Here is a 17,143-nt window from a genome sequence, read left to right as displayed (position 1 = left end):
AGAGGAAAATTTTGCATTTTGCAGTTTGGGCACATAATTCCAGCAACTCCCTGCACATTACATACTATGCAATTTAGCAATAGAAACTACAGCATTTTTGGAACTTTTTTTTTATTTTATTTGAAATCTGTTTTATTACAGCTAAGTAAATTTGTTTGTTTGTTTGTTTTAGATTTTCTATAAAGACTGGGGGAACAACTTCTACATTGGCTTAAGTGTGAGCCTTGACAGAACCTTCCGGTAAGTAAAAACAAATTAATTTTTTCATACTCATAATGTATTCACATTTAACATGGTTGGCTCTAGGAGACAATTGAAATCCAACGACTAACACAACCTGTAGACAGGTTTATGTCCTCACATAAGGTTTTAGAATGGGATTCTGCTCCTTAGCAAAGCACTTCGCCCATCATATTTCCACTATCAATTTTTACCTCTTTTGGTTCTTTACTGCTTTTGTGTTCTGAGGCTGAATTGTTGTATTACAGTAAGTGAGGAGTCATCCTCTTTTATTTGGTTGGAGGTCTTCAGCACATTCCAGACACTACTTGTAGGCATTACTTAATGTTGAAATGATCAAAGAAAAAGAACACTAGAAACCTGCAGTGAGAAGCACCAAAGTGGTTTTTAGAGGCAAAATATCAATCCTGGAGAGCCCTTGTTTGGTTTTCCAGATGGTTTTGCTCTCAGAGTTCAGGGCAGGACAGCTTCAGGTGACATGGCTACTCCTCTACAAATGTTTTTGGAAACAAAGTGCGCTGGAATTATCTTAAACGTCCCCTGGAGCCTTGGATGTGTTGCAGACATGTCTCCTGTGGCATTCTTCTCTCCCACTGCAGCTTTTTCTAGTGGATTATTCTGGGATTCAAAGCTTGGTCAGATGAGTCTCAGCCTCTTCATTTAGTCTTTCTTCTGTTGTCACAGGTTGTCTTTGTTGGCCACAAACCACAGAGACTCTGTAGTCTCAGCTCCTGGACATTCTGCTTTCTACACCACATTCACTGCTTAGATGATCGTTGTTTTCCCAGTCCTCCCTTGTTCCCTCACTAGTTTCATTCTCTTCCCTGTTGGATGAAGGTGCCACTATTTGCTGTGTATTCTTTCTCCTGGTTTATTAGGTACTGGTTTTTCTAATTTGACTCAGGAGGTTTGCAAGCAACTAGGCATCCTGATGGACTCCTAATCTGTAATTTAATTCCAAAAGCATGCATGTACTTACTCAGTCTCCAAAATTGGAAAAACATTGAATTGTCCTGGAGGTGTTACTGCCTGAAGACTGTTAGTCTTGTCTGATTCATCACTTGACTTCCGGCACACTGAGGCCTTTTCACTTTTTTCTTGGCTACTTTTTGAAAATAAGCCCGTGAATCAATCATCAAACTAAGAATCAATTGATGCATAATTGGAAAAAATAGCAAATAGGTAAACAACATTAAAGATTTCCTATGCTTAACAAAATGCTTCCAAGGGCTTCCCAGTATATTGTTCAAGACCCTTTCTTACCCTACAAGAACTTATATTATTGCTTTTCACACAGGAAATTGCTAAAATAAGCTCAAGTGTCTGTTTCTGTGCTCCAGAGAAATCCAGGTCAAGTCCTTGACTGGTGCATTTCCAGCACTCTATCAGGGTTTAGAGACCAAGACAAGTTGGGACCACCAGTAAAGATGATTTGTTCAGACCTGGTCTGAGTCAACACTGTAGGCAGTTGATATGAAAATAGTTTTCACTAATTCCTAGTGGAAGGTCTTGGTTTCCTTTTAACAGAGAAAAACATGTGTTTTAAGCTGTGATACACAAAACTTAAAATACAAAACTCAAATGTATCCTTTGCAAAGAAATACTGACTAATTCAACTTAGAATTATAATTCCCTCAAATGACTTCTTTCAGGTGGATGGATGGAACATCAGTGAACTATGTTGCCTGGGCTCCAAATGAACCCAATTTTGCAAATAATGATGAAAACTGTGTGGTCATGTATACCCATACAGGTGGGTGCTGTAACAACATTCAATCTGCAGAATGTGCCTTAGGCCTGGGAGGGCTGTGGGGGCAAGGCTGGGTGGGTTAACATACTGAGCAGGCTGATGTTTCATAATGTTCAAAAAGCAAAGGAAAATTAATTATAGTCTCTTCTTTCATTTATGTACTTTAAAAAAATGAACTCTATGTAGATAACACATTGAATTACACATGCAATTTTGTAAGAAAATTTCTAAGTGAACAAATAAATCAGGTAAGCATCAGACAATTGGCAGAGAGGGTCAGCATTTTTTCTCCTCTAACCTCTGTCCATTTTATTTTTAGGAGCCCACCTTCCCAGGATATTAGCGATCTGCTTTCGTTTCTGCAGTTCCTAATAACTGAGAATTTGGCCATGGCTTGGATTATTATTAAGCAATGTTATACAATATTTAAATTAAAAGAAAATATTTTTTAATATCCATTAATACAGAGAACTGGAAGCAATTGTGTTTATACGAGCCAAGAACTTAGTCTTTTTTTGGCCCAGTAAACCTCTTCTACTTTTAAACATTTCTGGTCTCAAAATCTATAGCTGAGGTGATTTTCCAAGGCTCTCTTAGAGGTGAATGAAAGGATATGGACACTTTTGGGGAGTAAATATTTTGTCCTGTTTTGAAAACCTTCTTTCAGATAAGTCATTTCCTTAACTTCTCTGAATTAAAATGACAATATCTCCATTAAACATTAGGTGTGAAAACTTCTGCTGTAGGTAGTTACTTGTAAATGTCTGCAGCCAATTAAACATATGTCATTTTCTTATTCATTCCTGATCTGTAAAATGAGGATGATGATGTTAATGTTATCATCTTGCATCACACTCCAATAGGCAGAAAATATGCCAGAAAACTCTAGGACTGTGAGAAGCTCAGGTGGGAAGGTACCCAGGACTGAGCGCCTTATATAGACAGAGCAATTCCAGAGACTTTACAGATCTCAAAAGATTTAAGCATTTGAACTAAAACTCCTGTCTGTCAATGCAATGGTTTTGAAATATTGAAATATCTCTGTTTCTAGACAAATTATTTCTATTCTAAATTTTGCTGGAAACGTGAATATTTTGAAGAAATAGACATACAATGACTTATTGTTCCTTGGGGAGAGAAACACAAATGCTGCAACTAGTTTTGCTTGCTACAATAGATTTTCTTTAGGAAAATACACCTTTTATTTCAATCTTGTTTGCATTTTGTTTTGTTTTGTTCTAATTCTAATTTGCTTTCAGGTACATGGAATGATATCAACTGTGGCAGTGTTGAGTTATTCATTTGTGAAAGGCTTAACAACACTGTTCGTCCAACTGTTGCTCCCACTTCACCACCGCCAAAGGGTGGGTGTACAGAAGACTGGCTCCTCTTTGATAACAAGGTGCAGTATGAAATATCAATATTTTGTATTTTTAAAAGAGCAGAATGAAAAAAAAATCTTTGAATCAGTTTTTCAATAGTAGCAGGGTTTTTAGTTATCACAAATTTGGTTGAGCAAAAATATTTCAGTTTGATAGAGATCCTTTGAGATCCACTGGCTGTTGTCTTCCTTTCCCTTCTCTCTCTCAGTCCTGAGGAAAGGTCACAAATGCAGTGTCTTCCATTTCATGGTGCTCTCTCAAGCTAAAATCTCTCTCTCTTCCTCACCTCCTGGAAGAGGAGCTTCAAAGTCTCTTCCCTTATCTCTTCCCTTAATGTTCATAAACCACTTCTGCCCACCTTCCATTTTCCTCAATTTTTCCACAAATTAACTGCTTGATTTTTCAGTTGCCTGCTTTAGGTAGCACATTTGGGTTGCATGACTCTGACAAAGCTGTCTAATGACTTAAACCTCATAAGATCATATTACAAGAAATGATAAATTCATGGCTTTCTTTACAATGTTGGAATAATTTTCTTTCTGTGATTTTCCTGTAAGAACCAAATCCTGTTTGACAAATAGGGCAACAGAAGATGACATATTTTGCTTCAAAACATATCTTTTTTGTTTTCTGAGGTCTTCAGCATTCCTCTCATGGTCACATCTCAGAATTATGCTCAGAAAGTTTAATGCATTTCCTGCTGAGATCAGTAGACTGACATATCTCTTCTTTTAAATATGTGCCAAAATATTGGGTTTTATACTCATTTTCTAGTACAGGTCTTCTCTGTCATTTAAACTTAAAGACAAGGTGGAAAGTACTGTTAAATTAGCTAACCTCCCCTTTTACATAAAATATCCAGTTTATTTTGTTTGCTACAAACAGAGATGTTTTAATCAGAAATTAAAACAGCATCTAGATTCAGATTTGGCACACTTCTCTTTTCCAGTGTTTTAAAGTCTTTGGCTTTAATGAAAATGATACGTTGACATGGCATGCTGCACGCAACAACTGCATTGATCTTGGAGGAAATCTGGCTACTATATCAAAAAAGGAAGAGCAAGGTATAATGTACCAATGTTTTGATAATGGTAATTTCTGATCAAAAGATTTAAAAATATGTTAGAGCTTCTGCCATATATGCAGTTATTTATTCCATATCAATACAAATTTATGCTGAATGAGAAATTACACCTTTGGAAAAATGCTTGCACAGTGTCTTGATTAAATCTTAAAATCATAGTTTGGAGGTTAATATAGGACATACTGCTGAAATATAATTTTTTTTTATAAGAGTATTGTCATATAATTAAATGTCCACTTTTTTTTTATTTAAGAAACTATCTGATCCTTGAGGTGACATCCATCTCTGGCAGAATGTCACCTCATAGGTTCCACCTCTAGTAGAATCTGTGATTCCATGATTCTATGATTCTATGCCAAAATGTCACACAAAAGGAGTAATATCCAAACCCAAATCACTGGGCATGTAGCTGCTGAGCCAGATGCTGTGGGTGCCAGTGCAGGGCACATCCTCAGGAAGCAGAAGGCTCCAGTGCTGGAGTCCCAGCTTCCCCCTGTTCCCCTTGTTCTGCTGCAGCTCAGCACCTGCTGCTCTTGCTGCTCAGCATGTTGCAAACGTTTTAAGAGACCTCATGTTTGCTTGGGAGTTGTGCTGCCTCAGGTCCTGAGGGATGCACATGGATCTCCTACCTCGCTCCGTCAGTGCTAGTGTTTTAAATTTCTTTTTTGTAGCAGAGGAATGAGATTATATCAGTGGAAAGTCAGTCTTGGTAGGAATTAAGGAGAGCAGCACCTGGTATTCCACAAATTCATACATACTTGGTTCATACATACTTAGTTACTAAGTAAGGTTTATTTTGTGTTATGCCTGTTTAGAAATTAAGTTATTAAGTCAGGATAAAAAAGAATTAACCAAAGAAGGAAAGGGAGTGCACACTCAGTGGACTAGATTTCTATGTGCCAAGGCTTAGTGTACTCATGTTAATTTCTGTAATATATTAGAACATTTTCCATGCTTCCTCAGATGATGAACAACATAGAAGAGTGTACAAATAAATTCCTGTTTCATTAAAAATTTGCCCATCCTTGAATTTGTATACACTTTTTTCCAATTTTAACTTCAGATGACTGATGTTAAATATCTGTTAATATATATAAATTTTATTTTTGTCATGAGATTGGCACCTTATTATTAAGAGAAAGCTCATCATCCTGGTTTCAGGCACTCCAAAGTCTGTGGCATTGGGGAAGAGAGCATTCAGTTTCCTTCCTTATACCATTTTTCTTTTTTCCCTCCAGCTTTCCTTATGTCCCTCTTAAAAAATGCTGCAACTGATGCTTGGATTGGACTGAACGACATAAATCAGGAGCACACATACCTGTGGACAGATGGAAGCCCAGTAGACTATACAAATTGGGCAAAAGGTTCCCGAAGTTATTATAGTATGGTAAGCTTCAATTTCTGTTTGTCACTTAAACATTACAACTTTGGTAGATGAGCAAAATGTATGTAGCTACAATTGTATATCTGTCTTTTCCTTTATGAAGATTTTTACTAGTCTCATTGCTTTTTAAAAGCGGAGTATCCATGTGGGAGATGTATCTACACACTTTTTTTCAGCTTCTGTATTTGTCATGGTTCTGTGTGAGCCCAGACAGAGGTTTGGAAGAATTGTGCAAAACTCAGACATGTGAGCAATTTCCCTCACTTAACCATGATTCATCAGGATATTCAAATTAACCATAGCATAAACAATATAATTTTGGGATGCAGTGAGTGTTATTTAGATTTGATGAAAATACTCAGATAATTACATGCATTGACATTTCTTGGAACTGAGCCTGTCAAGATAAATGCATTGAATGAAATACTCAAAAGAGGGAGTCTAGGTCTTCCTTTCTAATTTTTATCTTCCCCTAATCTTCATTTTGAAAAATCCTTTCTCTATGCTTTGAAACTTCTGACATCTCTCTACCTGTGTGTGTAAGACAGAACATAGTGTTACTCAGTAATTGTGAAATGGCCAAGGTAAAATACTGTCCAATAGTATTATTTCTATACCCCTGTGCTAGCTCTACCAAGTTTTCCTCTTTTCATTAAGAGTAGTGCTTCATATTCAGTTAAAATGGAAAAGGGTTCTTTGAGGTCCAGCTACCATCAGGCTAGAGCAGGGTTTTAGAATCTCCAGGGCTTCCCCACCTCACACCTGCCTGTGCTTTCTGCAGAAGGCTGTGACCATTCCCCTCCAGAAATCACTGCATATACAACTTCTGTCTCTTGCAGACAAGACCTGGGCTAGTGCCAGAAGGGGGTTTGGAGGTAGCATAAGGTTACAATGAGGCAAGGGGGGGACAGCTACTGCCTTCCCCTGCAGGAGGCCAAGCCACATCTTGTGCTGTGGGAGGAGAGGAGGAAGGTAAAGGGTCCAAAGCACAGCAGAAAGGGTGTGGGAGTTTCCCCAACAAAGGGTTGTTTCTGACAAACTACCTCTACATTACTGCACTGTGGTGACCACTTTGCTTCCTAGTCCTGAACTGGGGCAGAAGCAGGAATTCAGCCCTCCAGGTAAGCTTCAGTGCTGAGGAGCAATTCCCCACAACTTCCAGGAAAAGAGCAGCAGATCTGTGGGCCAGCACACACATGGGAACCCACACACAGGCACACACATTCAGGGCCACGCACAGAGCTATGTACACCCAGGGGGCTCCAGACACATCCTCCTACCTCTGTGCTTTGCAGCTCCCTCCATCATCCAAGGACAGACTTTCCTGGGGCTGAGTTGCAAAGGCCCTATGGCCATACAATGTGTCTGACCATTGGTTGCATGAGTTTTATGAACTTCATATTATTCCTCTGTATGTGCTTGTATGTGACACATGAGTCTGTGTGTCCAGAAGTAGGAATGCTTTCTACCTACCCACATCTTCTTTCTTGTTAATCTCACTTGTCTTGTAGGATGATTGTGTCTTTTTGATTAAGAACCCTATTGAACAGGCAGGGAAATGGAAAGATGAAGGGTGTAAAGCAAGCAAAAGTTACATCTGCCAAAAAAGTTCTGGTAAGTTTTCTTTCACCACTTTCTAAAAAGTTCTGGTAAGTTTTCCTCCACCACTTAGACCTGATTTATTGTGGTAATTTCAAACTGGTGCTAAAAGTGGCTTTCCTGTAACTCTGCCCTAACCTAACTGAAATTAATGACAGTATCACATGCATTATGGACCATTTTAACAAGATGATCACACATTTTAGTTCTTTGGAAAAAATCTCTTAATTTTTTTCTATTTCAAAAACTAGACCAGTAAATAACAACAACAACAACAACATAGAGCTATGTATCATCATGTAGTTTACTACTTTTAGCAATCAAAGGTGGCTGAGTGAATTGTCTTTACATCTTCAAAACTGGAATTTTTAATGGTATACTAGAAACATTGCAAGTTCTTTATATTTTTAAAACTGCCCTGCTTGATTTCCTTTACATTCTTTCTTAGACAATTTCAGCAGCAGCAGTCACATCCCTCTGCTTGCTCATGGTGTGTTTATCATACCCTGTTCCTTGTCAGAAATACAACAAATGCCAATATATAATGGAAAAATTGAAGAAATTGTTCCCTTTAATGCCCTACATATGGTACAATATGATTTAGGTAGGTCTGTGCTTAAAAGGTATATTTCTGGGCATGATGCTTATTCAAAAAAGTCATTCTGACAAGTATTAGAAAATTTTGTCACAGTACATGAACATGTGGCTTTCATCACCGCAGGGATTTTTGGATATATTTTAATTTGCTATTGCAGTTTCTTTTAATTCCAGTATACTAGATCTTCTCTCAGGGTTATAAATCTGAGCCAATATAGATTTTTGGTTGTTCTTTTGCTTGTTACAGACCCCAAACTGCCGCACTCCCGACCCACAGATCCGGCATTTGGCTTTAACAATTATGGTGATGACCGCTACGAAGTCATCAACTACAAAATGAGCTGGGAAAAAGCAGAGAAGAACTGCAGGGACCAGTCTGCAGAACTGGCCAGTATCCTGGATCCTTATGCTGAATCTTTCCTGTGGTTACAAATATTAAAGCACGGGGAGCCTGTATGGATTGGCCTTAACAGCAACATAGTGAGTCCAACCCAATTGCTTGTGACAGTCATAGCATTGCCTTAGATAAACTATTGGTCAGATCCATAGATATGTGACAGGAATCAAAATCTTGCAGAGGTTCCTGACTTCCCTCCACTTGAGGGGAGTTACACATCTAAATGTTTGTCCATAGTGTAAACAAGAACTGCCACAGCCCACACTTCAAAGACCTGAGTGGCTTCAGTGGTAAAAGCAGCAATGAAGCTCTCACTTCCTCCTCCATGGTCTACCACATGTTCCTGTGGTGGAGCAGTGCTTTCTGAAGGTATACTGTGGAGCACACCAAAGGAAAAAATTGAGTTAAAAATAGTTCTTTCTTTGTGAGTTCAAGTTTTTGTTTCAATTCACAGCCCAGCAGTACATGAGCTCATGCTGGGCAATAGTGGAACAAGCAGGGCTCTGGCAATGAGGACTCCTTAGGCTGGCTTTTGGAGCTGCAGCTGGTGCCTTGTGTAAAACTGCCAACAAACTCAGCTAAGAGTGGAAAGGTCTGAAATGGGAAGCATCAACAGAGGCATGTAAAAAAGAACACAGATAAATAAAATGTAGCTGGATATTTTTGGAATTGAAGCTGGGCAGAAATCAAGTGGAGAGAGGTAGAGCAAGAGCTTGGTGGGACACAGGTCTGAGACAGGGCACAGGTGCTGAGGCGAGAGGAACCTGAGCTGCACCTTAGTGAGAACACTGGGGAACTGGGATTAGGCAGGAATCTGGAACGAAACATGGCCAAGGGTCTCAAAGCAGACAGGAAAGGAAATAGCACAAAGAATACGATGGTAGGAAGGAAGGATCTAGGCTGCACAGGATGGGGTAGCAGAAGCCATGGGTGTGACTAATGTCAGTTATCCTCTGCAAACACTGGTGAAATCCACTGACCAAATACATGCTTAGCTCATCTCTGGTAGCTGGCCCATGCAAGACCCACAAACTTACCACAAGCCCAGTTAACATGGGTGGCAGAGTTCTGTGGTCCAGCCCCAAGGAAAGCCTCATGAGTTTTCTCTCTCCAGTGAAACCTCAGATTTTCCTCTTTGCTTTCTAAATACCTAGAGAAGCCTATGTTAGAGGAATAGTTTCTCTGCAATCTTTATTTGATCTGTGTGTATATGTGGAGTCATTTAAAGAAATCTTCATCTGTATGTTCACATTTATTACCTCAAGACCATTTGCCCACTTAGGGCATGAGACAAATGGTGTGAATTGAGTAATATAGGCTGCATGCTAAACATCTGTAGATGTGGTCCACCTACCACCCGCTGTGGAGAGTGGGAGTATGGAACAGTTTCTTATACATTCATTACATAATCTTGTGCAAGAAACCATGATTCTCATTTTTTCCCACCTTTTGCATGCATTCAAGTGCAATCTTAATGTTCTTCCAATCTAATTCTTGTATGTGACATAATCATAATTGTGATTTGCTTTTAGACTGGTGGCCAATATGTATGGTCAGATAGAAGGAGGAGCAGGTATCTTAACTGGGGCAGTGGAGAACCAAATAAAAACAAAGCCTGTGTCTATTTAGATTTGGATGGTTTTTGGAAGACAGCATCTTGCAATGAAACATTTATATCCCTCTGTAAGCAATCCAATGGTAAGTTCTGAAATGGACAAATGTGTTTTGGGAGGTTGGAACTTGAGTCAATGTCTTTATTTGGATTTAATTTTTCCACATATGCGGAGGTTGTGATAGACAGTGTATGCCTTGTGATAAACTCTTACTTTTTTTAAGGAGTAGATCCAGTCTGATCCAGTCTGTCTTGTGTGATTTCCAGACACTCCATTTCACAGGCCAGTCAACACATGCACATAAAAAGACAGCTGCAATATTTCATGCCACATGCCATAGTGGTTTTTTGCTTCCATGTTTGTCAAGAACTACAAAATCAATCAACTTTAGCCTAACTATAAATATATTAATTATATACTTTCACATTTAAAAGTATCTTTTGAAATATTGTGAGTTAAGAAACTTCTGTCAGTGTAGGAGCCAAATCAATTAGTTTGTTGTTTCTCCCCAAATACATCAGTGCTCAAATATTACATGTAATTTTCAAACATGTTACAAATTATATATGAAAATCATAATTTCTGCATCATAATTAAGAAAAAATATTCTAATTTAAGCTCTGTTTTGGCTCTAACTGGGTGATGCAATAGGCTATAAATTCTGGTTTTATGTTGATTAGGCTCTATGATGCACAAGGGCATGAATAGACAACTTCTCTGACTTTTCTAGAAACTGGCTAGACACAAGCCACAGAGTTGTGTTGAGGTCCTTATGTATGCTGACTCATTCCTCATCCTGTTTCACAAATTTTAGGTAAAAATTGGAGTGTTGAAGACAATTGCAATTAGACTGGAGTAAGCCTCCTTTAGCAGACTGGACAACCAGCTCCAACCAGGAAAGCTTATTACTAGTTTGTCAAGCTTAATTCAATACTTAATAATTAGTTAAGTCTATGGGATATTCCTTTTCCTGGAATAAATGTCGTATTTGTGGGGTTGATGTGTGGTCCAGGAGTACATGTTTCCCTTAGGTTTTAAAACTCCACTGAAACCTGTGTGTCTTCCTAATAGAGTTAATCCCTAGTGAGCCACCTCAGCTTCCTGGGAAGTGTCCTGAACCGAAGCGTGGTAGATCCTGGATTCCCTTCCGTGGGCACTGTTACTATGTTCACACCACTTCTGAGGAAAGTTGGCCTCATGCTTCCATGATGTGCATTCAAATGGGTAAGTGCCCTTTTTTATTAGGATATTTTACCGGTTGTTTCTTTGTTTGGTTTTTTAATCCAGAACCAAATGATAATACTTAATGTGTGTATCAATTATAAGCTACACCAGACTTAAATTTATTATCAACAATTTTTCCTATATGGTAATGCCGATCATGCAGCATGTAATTATTTTTTACTGAGATAATTAACTTATAATGAAAAATCTCACTGAAATTGTATGTAATCTTTAATTGATATTTTTAGGTGCCTCTCTGGTTTCCATAGAAGATTCGGCTGAAATGAATTTTCTCTTACTTTACTTGTCTCCACTTGCAAGTGACTTCAGAAAGTTTTGGATAGGATTGTTCAAAAATATTGATGGTAATTATTTCACAATGCATACTGAGATGAATATAGAAACTAAGTAAAGAGAGTGAATACTAACACACTAAATAATAATACAAATATGCTAAATGTTTAATAAATAATCAGTGAAAAAACCTTATAAACATTCAATAGCTTTTCTGCTAAAACATGTAAAACATAAACCACCAAGAGGCCTATCTTTCTGTATCTTTGTTGCAATTAGAGTATATTTGTCTGTAAAAGGTTTTAGATTAGCACTGCAGTAGTTGACTAAAAATGTTTCTTATTGCCTTTTTAAACTCAAAATACTTGACATTTAACCACTGTAGTATTTTAAGCAAAATGTTGTCTTGTCATTAAATGCTGAGTTAAATGAAATTTAAATTTATTTCTAAACACAGGGCATAGCATCTCATATGAGCTGCCTAGAAAAATTTATTTACCTAAATTTCAATGGTTTTTTCCATAAATTTTTGGTAGAACCTTTCAGTTTTATCCAAATATATTTAATGGGGTTGTGGTTTTTTGGTTTTTTTTTTAACTGCTGTAACTGCAAGTTTGGTACTCTATTCTATATCATCATAATTCTGAATACAGTTTTTCTTGGCAGACTTTGAGGGTAAACCTCCAGACTGAGTCTAGACTGGGCTCCAACTTCTGCTCAAGTCTGTGTTCTCTCAGCACCAGGAATGGTGGGCCAGGTTGATCTGTTCTAGCTGAAAATGAGCACTACAAAAGCAGTGACCTGTTCCTGACCTGTCCCCTACAGTGTCACACCTCCACACTGTGCAAGCAGGGGCAAGAGGGAGGTGCAGCTGCAGGGGAGGGACCTAGGAATTGGCACTGAGGCAGCTGGATATACCAGGATATGCTGGCACAAAAGCTCACACAGAGGCAGGGAAGATAGCTATTATTCCTAATTGATATGAGGTGCATGACAGTCAGCAGATGAGATGATTAAAGAGAGAGCTAATTCAATTTGCAAAGATAATTAATTAATCCAGCTCTAATAAAGTAGCTATTTGCTGATCTTGAATATGCACATAAAGAAAATCTCCTGAGCATTCTGTATGCTGGCACTGCTGATACTGGCTTGTACAGATGCTCTGCTTTTATTAAGGTTCCCAGGCACAGTCCTGGGTGCAGGCTTCAGCTAAAGATCCCTGGCAAGCTGGACAGGTCTTCCTTACATCAGTGACAGCTGTGAACACTAGTGAAGTTAACTTTGTGAACATTTGCATTTGGTACACTCCCACCTGAAAAGTGCTGAGTGTTAAAAGAGTGAGAAATAAGTGCTTTAGAGTGAGAAATAGGGGCTTGGTGATACCAGTTTAATCAATTAAAAAATCCCAGATCTGATCTGTCATTTTGACCAGTAGACTAGAAGTTATTCTCCACTTCATTCACTCACTAAGTAATACATCTGATTTTAGGAGAATGGATATGGATGGACAAAAGTGCAGTAGAATATGTCAACTGGGAGAAAGGAGAGCCTACAGTACTTTTTGATGAACACTGTGTTGACATGGACGTCTCAAGCGGAACCTGGAGGACCTATTACTGCTCTGTTGACCAGAATTTTATTTGCAAAATCCCCAAAAGTAAGTTTTGAATTTCTGTGCTTTGGGTTATTTTCAAAGAAGTGGTTGATGTACATCAGGCCATCAGTGTTTAGGCACTGGATGCACTTCATGCATTGCTGCTGATGCATGTGCATCTGAATCAAAGCCAAGAGTAATTTCTGTTTAAAATGGTGAGAAGTAATGTTGGAGAATAATCTGAGTCATTGTTCCCTCCCCTTAGTTTAAAAGCATTGACTTCTGGGCATTTACTGAGCCCTGGGGTAGGGAAGGACAAATCATCTGCTGACAGTGCAGAGAAGATTGATGGATATTATGGTTAGAGTGCAAGGAGCAGTAGATGATGAACAGATGATCAAACTGGAGAGTGCTGAGGAGAAAGGCAGATACTCTCCTGATAGGTAAGCTGAGGGGGAGCAGTGCAAAGTCACTGAGCTCCTGCAGAGAGAAGGTAGGAGCTGCTGGTGGGGACAGTACCACCACGGTGAATTGTGCTGGGATCTGCTGGATGAGCAAGAAGAAAGCATCAGAGGGTGGGCAGTGGGGCTCAATTCATTTCTCTGCTGACAGGGGAGCAGTGAGACATGTCAGGACAACCAAACAGCATGGTATGCTTCATTTATAATGGTTACTTGTGGCCCTTTGGTGTTTTAGATGACAACTGCTGAGGAATCTGGGTGTCACGGGCTGGGGCGAGTACTTTCACAGCAGTACTGCATAAAACATGAAGGATGTAAATCTGCACACATGCAGCTGTCATGGTCAATGTTTGCACACAACAGCTGGGAGACAGTGTGGAGTAGGTCACGTTTGCTACTGGCTAACAGATCCACCACACAAATGTAATTCTGCCTGTGGATCCTCACATGTTGGCAGGTTGGCAATGGAGTCATCCATCATTTTTTAGGGCCCAGCCAGTCAGTCCAGCAAGCAATTAACTGAATCATACCCCCAAGCAATGGAAGGAGGAAAAGGAATTGGCCTAAAAATACAGCTAAAGTGCTAAGTACAACTGTGCTTTTCATTTTTGCAAGTGTAAAAAATTGGAATTCTTCAGTGTGAAGTGTTAAGCTTTACCCTGTGGAAGAGTAAAAACTTTGAACACAATCTACCTTACATAAAAAGTGTTCAAAGCAATGAATGACAACAGTTAGTCTTGTCTACAAACGTTTTTAGCAAGTATATTTCATGGGTTCAGCATCATTTGTCAAAATACATTTTCATATATTTTTTCAAGTGCACATACTTTGTTCAGCTCTGGGGCCCCCAGCACAAGAAAAACTCAACTAGGTTATTTTTAAACCTTTTGAAATAACCTACTTTTAAAATAGCCTACTCAGCTTGGTTCAGAGAAGGATTTTGAAGATGATCTGAGGGCTGGAGCACCTCCCATATGAGCAGAGGCTGGGGGAGCTGGGGTTGTCTAGTCTGGAGTGGAGAAGAATCCAGGAAGACCTTATAGCACTTTCCAGTTCCTAATGGGGGCCCACAAGAGGGCTGGAGAGGGACTTTTTCAAGGGCGTGGAGTGACAAGACAAGGGACTTTAAAATAAAAATGAGTATGTTTAGATTCTATATCAGGAGGAAATTCTTTAATGTGAAGGTGGTGAGCAACTGGGACAGGTTGTCCAGAGAATTTGTGGATACCCAGCCCTGGAAATGTTCAAAGCCAGGTTGGGTAGGGGCTTGTGAAAAACTTGGTCTCTGGAAGGTGTCCCTGTCCAGGGCAGGGGCTTGGAACTCAATGATCTTTAAAGCTCTTTCCAACCCAAACCATTCTATGATTCTATGATTATTTAAAAGCAAAAATTTAAAAAATTTTACTTTGTGTTATGAGCAAAAGGTAAAAATTATGTATGCAGAATTTATTTCATTGAACTGTTGCTTTCAAACTGTATAATATACATATTTCTTAATTTTGAAGTTGCTGAAGTTGAGCCAACCCATGATTCACCCGTCAATAATGGTAAGTTGGTTTCTTTTAAGCCAAATAAACAGAAATTTCAATAGGTTTATAGGCATTCATTATTTACAAGTGGAATTTCCTCCAGAAATTTTCATTTTAATACCCATATAGCTGTCATGATTATTTTATTTTAAATCTGTTTAAAATGAGAGCACTTCTCTCAAACTGGATGTCTTCTTTTTTTTTTCCTTACAAGTTGTATATGTAGTACAACATAATGTTCCTTAGAACAGATTGGGCCAAATTTTGCATTATTTAGCTGGAACATGCATCAATTTTAACTGCTATTATGATTGTTCAGTACTTTTGTTTTAACTCAGTTGTTTACTTAGGGAGATATTTGTTATATGCAACAACACTCTCTGGGCATCTGTAGCAATTGTTGTGTTTTGTCTTCTACAGCATCAAGAAACGAAGCTCCTGCTGCTTCATCATCAAGTGGTTTAGGTGGGATGATTTTTGTACTGGTCTTCCTTCTGCTAGCTGGCACTGGCCTCACATTGTACTGTTTCTATAAAAGAAGACGTGATCGACAAATGTTTACAGCTGGGTTTGACAATGCCATATACCGTGGTGACATTGGAACTCATGAATCAAATTGTCTTGTGACCAATATTGAAGAAAATGAGCAGGCAACAATTTAATAGGCAGGGTAATTTTGGGCTTGATTTTAAAAAGAATTAAAGTGTTGGCATACATAAGAATTCTTAAGGAAAAGGAAAGCAATTTTCTCCTGTGTAAATTCTATTTAATTTTGCATGGGGTGCTTCTTGCTTTCTCTACTAGCAGAAACAAGCAAACTTGCCAGGCAGATCCAGAGATCTGCTCACAAACTTTAGTACCTGGGAGGGTTGCTGAGCTTTCACACAGGCCTGGAACTATGTTGTGTCAGCCAACACTCAGGCAGCTCCAGCCACCACACACGTCCAACATCATCTTTAGGCACAAGAACTGTGTTCGTCATATTCAGTTGTGAGAATATGGTCCTTAGCATGTTCCAAAAAGTTTATCCAGACCTGTAGGTACCCTGAAAATGTCCTGTTGATGTCCAGCGCAGACTGGCAGAATTGCACAGGTTGGACAGGATGTCCAAGCTCACCTGGTGCGGATCCCTGTTTGAAGCAAGACCAGATCCTAGCCTCAGCCAGGCAACTGCTCCAGAACTGTGGGTCCCTGTCTTCTCTTTGCTACTGAGGTACCACAGAAACTCTTTGTGCCCATAATATCAGAATTTACATAATTTCCTCCTCTGTTTATGACTGATGAAAAGCAAAGTGTAAATTGTATTTCTTCTGCTGTAGTTCTGTAACATATGCATTGAAAAAACAATTATGATGAGAGGTGGGGGTGTATTGTGAATATAGTCGTTTATCATAAACAGTCAAGTAGTTTAAACAGTCAAGTAGGGATCTCAAAGGATGCTGCAAAAGGGCAGGAAGGAAAGAGAAATTATACTTAATTTACACCTGAACGTTGACATAAAATGTATTCTTGATATCTCCAATGCCAGTGTAGATTTCATAAGTTTTTAGGCCATTTTGTCAAAGCCTAATGAAACTTACCTTTAGAAAGTCTTTTCTAATTTCTAACCAAATTCTCCCTGTGCAAGTCTGTTTTAAACTTTTGAGTCTCATTCTAGACTTCCATCATGATGGACGTGATGGCATTGCATCTTATATAGGTCTACTGACATAATTCTCAGGCTTCATAAACCTTAAAATAATCTCACATACAGGTGTTTTTTATTTTTACTTTCCAAGTGTCTTTCATGTCAAATGCAAACAACCAAATGGCTCAAAGCTCTTAGTGCAGTGGATGTCCTTATTTAATTTGATACTTTTTGATATTTTAATCTTTTGACTGGTTTTAATTGTGTTTAAGTTAAAATATTTTGTGTGTGTATGAAAAACATGTAAATAAGTTTTTATTCTGCGTTGGTTCACTAAATGGGAATTAAAAGACTGATTCTAAGTAAAA

General features: G+C 38.7%; 1 protein-coding gene across 1 annotated transcript in view; it reads left to right on the top strand.

Moving 5' to 3' along the window:
• Positions 1 to 17,143, top strand: part of LOC136558300 (macrophage mannose receptor 1-like) — a 31,497-nt gene extending 14,354 nt beyond the window's left edge. Inside the window, exons 18-30 of the mRNA XM_066552651.1 lie at positions 173 to 240; positions 1,893 to 1,993; positions 3,250 to 3,392; positions 4,322 to 4,436; positions 5,695 to 5,843; positions 7,352 to 7,454; positions 8,284 to 8,516; positions 9,966 to 10,131; positions 11,118 to 11,270; positions 11,519 to 11,635; positions 13,054 to 13,221; positions 15,125 to 15,166; positions 15,569 to 17,143. Coding sequence (XP_066408748.1) covers positions 173 to 240; positions 1,893 to 1,993; positions 3,250 to 3,392; positions 4,322 to 4,436; positions 5,695 to 5,843; positions 7,352 to 7,454; positions 8,284 to 8,516; positions 9,966 to 10,131; positions 11,118 to 11,270; positions 11,519 to 11,635; positions 13,054 to 13,221; positions 15,125 to 15,166; positions 15,569 to 15,810 — 1,800 coding nt within the window. The 3' untranslated portion in view covers positions 15,811 to 17,143. The remainder of the gene's footprint in view (positions 1 to 172; positions 241 to 1,892; positions 1,994 to 3,249; positions 3,393 to 4,321; positions 4,437 to 5,694; positions 5,844 to 7,351; positions 7,455 to 8,283; positions 8,517 to 9,965; positions 10,132 to 11,117; positions 11,271 to 11,518; positions 11,636 to 13,053; positions 13,222 to 15,124; positions 15,167 to 15,568) is intronic.

The sequence above is a fragment of the Molothrus aeneus genome, chromosome 1 (assembly GCF_037042795.1).
Source record: "Molothrus aeneus isolate 106 chromosome 1, BPBGC_Maene_1.0, whole genome shotgun sequence".
NCBI classification, from domain to species: Eukaryota; Metazoa; Chordata; class Aves; order Passeriformes; family Icteridae; genus Molothrus; species Molothrus aeneus.
Note: the sequence above shows the minus strand (reverse complement) of the source record. Positions and strands in the feature narration are given on the sequence as shown.